We start from the raw sequence: 6711 nt of genomic DNA, 5'->3' as shown, positions 1-6711 counted from the left end.
ATGCATTGACATCTTGCCTCCCACCTCTGGGTCTGACACTCACTCCTACTAAATCATGTTTCATTCACATTTGAAATAAAGCCGGCTAATGGAAAGCTCCCCCTTCAAATTTTACGATGCATAATTCTCCGATTCCTCAGGTAGAAACTGTTCGTATTCTTGGTCTTCTCCTCCATACATCTGGGGCTGCCACTCCGTGGCTGACAGCCACCCGTAAATCGGCTCACTCTACTCTAGGTCTGATTCGTCGCATAGCTATGCGCTCTGGTGGCGAACGTGCTCATATGGCCCGCCAGCTTGTGCACTCTATCCTTCAGCCACGGATAGTATATCAGGCACAATTTCAACGTCTCACCCGCAGACAGTGGGACTCCCTTGAAGCTATCAATCGTGAGGCTATGCGCGCCATAAACCCCGCCGCGGTGGCTCAGTGGTTAGGGCGATCGACTACTGATCCGGAGTTCCCGGGTTCGAACCCGACCGCGGCGGCTGCGTTTTTATGGAGGAAAAACGCTAAGGCGCCCGTGTGCTGTGCGATGTCAGTGCACGTTAAAGATCCCCAGGTGGTCGAAATTATTCCGGAGCCCTCCACTACGGCACCTCTCTCTTCATTTCTTCTTTCACTCCCTCCTTTATCCTTCGCTTACGGCGCGGTTCAGGTGTCCAACGATATATGAGACAGATACTGCGCCATTTCCTTTCCCCCAAAACCAATTATTAATTATTAATGCGCGCCATAACATATCTGCCTCGTTTAACACCCATACCTGTGCTACAGGAGTTCGCCCAACTTAATACACTCAGTGAACACTCATCGATCAACGGGTGGCAGAGCTCGAAAACAGTCTCTCCAACTTCATCGTTTAAAGACACTTCCTCCGTGGTCATATTGCCAGCTCACAGACAATCGCCCCACTGTTTCCCCGTCGGTATCAGCCGCGTACCTGCCTGAAGGGTGCATATTGTACACGGATGCATCACATACTGCAGAGAGGGAAGGTACTGCTGTGTATAGTCCATCTCATAGTCCATCTTCACACATCAGACGACCTGCCACCTTCCCTTCTTACCCCAGATCCGTTCCTATCCCATGTTTCCGATTGCGAAGTTCTGCGCCAGCGAACACGCGCTCTATTCCTCCGTGTTCGCACCCTCTCTCCCGTAGTCTTACTCGGCAGGAGGAGGTATCCGTGCGCCGGATTCGGGCAGGGGCGGCTCTGACACCATCTGTCCGTCATCGGTGGCGTGCAAAAGATATGCCAGCAACTGACAGGTCCCTCACTGTAGCGCTGCACTGTACATTTGTGATATGCGGCACTTGTTGTGGACGTGCCCAGCGACGGCTGCTATTAGTAAACGGCTCCTCAGTGAGGTGGGCCTGCGGTGGAACCGCGAGACTATGGGAAGTGGACTATGAACAATCGTTTCATCAGCAACCTCTGCGACTACCTCAGCGCAACTGGTCTTCACTCCTTATAACATTTAATCTCCCGCATTCCTTCCCCTTTTTTAACTTATGCCTCAAGGCACACTTTTCGAAAAAAAAAAAGCACAGCTCATGCCTCTGGTGAAAGCAATGAAACCTCAAGACAACGTGCAGCGGTCACTGCGAAAGATGCTTAGGGGTTTTTTTCCTCTCCATCGCGCCAAGCTGTTATTGCAACCCAGCACATCATTTCTGCATCTGTATCCGCAGTCTGCGCGTTAGAGAGCAGCTTCCTATATAGGTACTATAGTTGGATACAACTCAAGAGCGAACAGGCTTTACCCCGTCAATGGACCGCCTTCCAGTCAATGACTTCGGCCAATTCCCATTACGTACCTTGCGTGACAATGCATGGAAGAGACTATACTCGACAATGGAGGGAGAGGACTATCCTCAGGCATGGAGGGAGGGGACTATTCCCTTTCATCAGCCTCTCCCTCAGTCTCCCTGCATTGTCACGCTAGAAGGGTTAGGAGAATCGGTCGACGGCAGTGGCTGGGGGGGGGGGGGGGGGGGGGTTGACGAGGAAAAGCCGCTTCATTCCTGAGTTGTATCCGACTATAGCAGTACGCAAAAGGCTACGGTTAGAATGTGAGTCAGGGTTTGATGCCACATTTCCTATTAACCGGAGAAAGCAAATTCCATAAGAGAGGTCCTCAAACTGCCAGCTACATACATTGCGATAAAAGAGCAAGGAGGGAAACAGCAAACAAAGCACGCGGCGTTTTTATTATTCCATGCATTCCTGCAATAGAGGAAATCTCCCTATTCCGCCTAGGCAACGGGCTGCGTGTTTTTCACTTCCTGGTTGCTGTGTACACTGCCTGACTGGATTTTCCGCCAGCTGTGAACGAGCGTTTTTCAGTGCGCCCCGCCACGGCCTGTACCACCTGCAAAAAGGTCTGCTAAATGCGTAGATATGACATGCAGCGTCGCGCATAAATGCGTAGTAATCAAACGCCGCTCTGAAGCAGACCGCTGAAGTTTCAGCGAAGCACTCGGTGCGACAGAAACGCCACTCGAATTATCCCGGACTAAATCGAAGATCTCCAAAGTCAGCGTAGTAAAGGAGTCGCTGTGTCCCGCCACTTCACCGTCTGCCATCACCGAATGCAACCCACGAAGAGGTACCCGCCATCAGGCATTTTTTTTTTTTTTTTGAACGGCAGTAGTCGCCTGCGCACTGATAAGGAAACTCGTCAGTCGCTGCTCTGGTAAAGTCGCAAACAAAAAATAGCCAAGCAATTCTGGATTTCCTGCTGCATTAGTGAGGCAAGAATGTACATTGCACTTTGGAGACGATTCGCGGCATGTTTCTATTGCACCTTGATTACTGCTGCGTTTATAAGCACGTGCTTATTTTACCTGCCGAAGCCAAATCCTACCGTTCCTTGCTCCGACCTGCCAGAAGGGACGACTGACGTGAACAATGATTCCGTGGTGCCCAACATCGTGCATTTCGTCAAACTGGGCAATGCTCCTCTGTCCTTCGTAGAGGTGGTCTGTGTACGGGCAGCATGGCTTCAGCAGAACCCTGAAGTGCTGATGATTCACTGCGACGACTGCAGCGCAATTACCCAAAGCCCCAACTGGAGACACATCAAGGACATTCCCCGACTTACCCTCAAACACGTGGAGAGGCCGCAGACAATATTCGGTGTCAAGGTGAGCTGGATTCAGCATGCTGCCGACATCGTTCGCATCAGGGTGCTGAGGAGGTACGGAGGAATCTATTTGGACAGCGATGCCTACCTCGTGAAGAGCATGGACAAGTACAGGGGCTGTGAGACGGCCATAGGGTGGCCACCAGGCCAGAACATGGGGAATCAAATCATCGTTGCCCACAAGCGGTCCAAGTTCCTTCGTCTCTACTACGAGTTGTACCGCCGGTACAGACCTGATCTTTGGTACTACAACGCAGGTCAACTGCCAACGAGGGATATCCTCGAGAAGAAGCCCCACCTTGTCTGCGGGGTTCCCAGCGACTTTGGCGTGCACGAAGGTATCGCCAGGGTGCTGTTCGAACAGTGCAACGGGGAATGGCGTAACTTCACTGCCGTGCACGCATTTTTTAGACACAGAGCCCACTACTGCCCCTCAGACAAGTTCGGTCCCATCGACTTCGAGGCCGTTGGAAGATATAGCGCAAATTTCGGCCAGATGGCACGCCTCGTTCTCAGTGGCTCCACGAAGCTTGGTGAATCGGCCGTGAAAAACATCACTCTGTTGAGAGCGGACAGGCTTGATTACTCTCTAGGTTGCAGGTGAAGCTGCGAGTGTGTCGTCTGTGTTCTTATGCGAATGTCGCTGGGACAGCGTTTTCATGTGCGCCTGAATAAGGAATAAGCCTGGCAATTTTTCTGCGACGTATATGTGTCATGAAATGTGCGCCATATTTGCATCGTTTTGATCTCATATGAAAGTATGAACGGAAGCAGCATTCATTCGAAACATTGTAAACTTTTTATAACATTCGTTTTCCGTGCTTATTGCCAATAGAAAGGACTGTTCACTGTGCAGAATACTATCTCCTCTTTTAATATTGAACGAACAGGGAGTGTTTAACATTTTAATGCTGAAGAGCGCTGTTGAGTGGCACAAATTTTTAATTATCCCAAAATTGACACGTTCATGCAGTTTAACTGAGCATAACCAGCAGCTTTATCCCCTGGATTATGAAGCAAGCAGGTCAAAGCGCAGAGGACAATCACTTACGTATTACTTGCGCTGCCAGCTTCGCTGTCATGCGGTTAAGCGAAGGCGAGAAAGGAAGTGTAAAAGCAGGACAGCTTTGTCATCACGTGCGATTAAGCGCTTCTTTCATTCGCGGTCGGATATTTCCGCTGAGTTACTTTGCAAGCACGGAGCCATGTATTTGTATAGCGATTCCTACCTCGTGAAGAACATGGACAAGTACAGGCGCATGCAGCGGCCATAGGATGGCCACCAGGCCAGAACATGGGTTATCAAATCATCGTTACCCAGAAACAGCCCGAGTTCCTTCGTCTCTACAGCGAGATATCTTTGAGAAGAAACCTCACCTTGTTTACAGGATACCGTGTGATTTTGGCGTGCATGAAGACATCGCCACGGTTTTGTTCCAAGAGTACAACGACGATTCGCTTAACTTCACAGCTATGCAGACGTTTATCAGGCACGGAGCCTACTACTGCCCTTCGACAAATTCGGTCCCACCAACTTCAAGACAGTTGGAAGGTACAGTGCAAGATTTGGCCATACGGCCAGTCTCGGTCTCAGCGGTTCGATGAAGAGATGTGAATAAACCATAAATAACATCACTTCGTTGAGAATGGACATGAAAGGTTACTTTAGGATGCAGGTGATGTTGTGACGGTTACCCCTTTTAATGCAATAGCATTAGAGGTCCCGTTCTCGCAAAAAGCCGACGTCCGTCCGTCCACGAAACAAAAAAAATTGGAGGGGACACTTGAGCTCCGCCTTAAGAGTATGACATGACGCGACAGCGTTAATGGGTTACCTCTTTCTTCCTTTCTTCTTTCACTACCTCCTTTATCCCTGCCCTTGCGGCGCAGCGGTTCGGATAAGTGAGACAGTTACTCCGTCATTTCCTTGCCTCGAAAACCAATTTTTTAAAATGCCCACGTATATACGTAGGTTTGTATAAATGTAAATAGTCCTTTGTGTAGTGTATTTAACGCGTTCATTCACTCATTCTCATTATCGACTTTACATTCATAGATCACTGGGAGTCTTCATACCGCTCCTGGCACGGTGGTTCAGCGGTGAAGCGATGCGCCACTGCCCTGCGATGGCAGGTGCTACCACAGTTGGGCTTGTGTGCCCCAGGTTGCCCTTCCCGAGCAATCTCTCACTACCAATCATTAATTTAACTGTAACCTGCCACGGTGATCAGTTTGCTCAAAATCAGGCGGGCAGGTTGCGATGACGCTACTAAGTCACGTGACCTAGGTGGCCCACCTAGGTTGCTTCTCCGGGCATTTTGCCCTCACAACGCCGACGACGACGCCGAATTTTCTGCACATCGGTTGCTTTAGCACTGTCGCGTTAAAAAGCAGGTGGCCCCCGCCTGCCAAGGTGGGTCACCGGAAGCACTTGTTCATTCTCTCCACAAGCTAGGAATCACCAGCCAGATGGTGGCAACCTGCCCACGATGACAGATGGCAATGAAATTAATTCAAATAAATTCGATGCAATGCCACCTACCCACCTTGGTACTGCACATCAGCTCATTGGTCGAGAGAAAGACAGCCTTCCAAATAACTATATGTGCAATAATGCCTTATGGGAGCTCAGGAAGAGCAACTTGGGTCTCACAAGCCCCACTGGTGGCTACGTTTGAAGCAACCTGCTGGTGTAATGGCACACCGCTTAATCGCCGCACCACCGCTCCAGTAGTGGTATCAGTACTCCCCGCGATCTACGAATCTATGCAAGAGAAGGAGTTAGTACGTGGTCCCGTGTTCTGGAAGTGTCCACCTTATGGACAAGTCAGAACGGACGCGGCTTAATTTTGGAGCGTTCTCGTGCTCCTAAAAACGGCAAACGTCGCCCTCGCATCGGATCGAGTCAGTAGCTCTCACCTTCGATAAATCAGTGCAGTCTTGATGTTAAGCCTAACAGTGTACGGTGTACAGTCGTAGCAACGACACTAGGCGAAGTACTTCTCAAACTTTGCATCGTAATTTACATTTTCATTTGATTCAATTGATTTACGCTTTAAAAGGACAAAAACATTCGAAAGCACCTACTACTGCTATTATTAAAAGAGAAAAAAAGTTTCTTCGGCACACATTTCAGTAGCTTTGACTTCCTGCCACTAGATGGCGCCACAGTACGTTACGCTTCTTGAACGCTACATTAGCCACACTCAGATAAAACTCTGCCAAGATGGGAGGCAGTGCGCGTAAGGTGCGCCCGTTGCGTGCGTAAAGCTTTTGCGGGCGTACAGCTAAAACTGTTTAATGTCATGTGGCACGTGTGTCACGGAGTCTTGATATTGAATGGACGTCACTTTGCGATACCAGAAGGCGCGCGGTTTTCGGATGGCACGAGAAATGGCCTAAATCCGTTGAGCTACATGCCACGAGGGCGAGGATAATCACGTTTTCGAAGTTCTAAAAACTGTCATGCCTATTACTAACAGGCCGGCTACAAGTTACCTATCAGTAATAGTTAAACAGTTAACTATTAGAACTTAGTAAATCACTTCACTGGTTAGCATG

At 49.5% G+C, this 6711-nt stretch overlaps 1 protein-coding gene across 1 annotated transcript; it reads left to right on the top strand.

The window, feature by feature from the left end:
* Positions 1 to 2355: 2355 nt before the first annotated feature.
* Positions 2356 to 5747, top strand: LOC144126220 (uncharacterized). Its single transcript, XM_077660264.1, has one exon. The coding sequence runs from the start codon at positions 2765 to 2767 to the stop codon at positions 3752 to 3754; it is 990 nt and encodes a 329-aa protein (XP_077516390.1). The 5' UTR covers positions 2356 to 2764; the 3' UTR covers positions 3755 to 5747.
* Positions 5748 to 6711: the final 964 nt, after the last annotated feature.

The sequence above is a fragment of the Amblyomma americanum genome, chromosome 3 (assembly GCF_052857255.1).
Source record: "Amblyomma americanum isolate KBUSLIRL-KWMA chromosome 3, ASM5285725v1, whole genome shotgun sequence".
NCBI classification, from domain to species: domain Eukaryota; kingdom Metazoa; phylum Arthropoda; class Arachnida; order Ixodida; family Ixodidae; genus Amblyomma; species Amblyomma americanum.
This window is presented reverse-complemented; position numbering and strand designations above follow the sequence as displayed.

Coding starts and splice junctions, on each gene's coding strand:
- LOC144126220 (XM_077660264.1), top strand. CDS start 2,765: ATGTACATTGCACTTTGGAGACGATTCGCGGCATGTTTCTATTGCACC.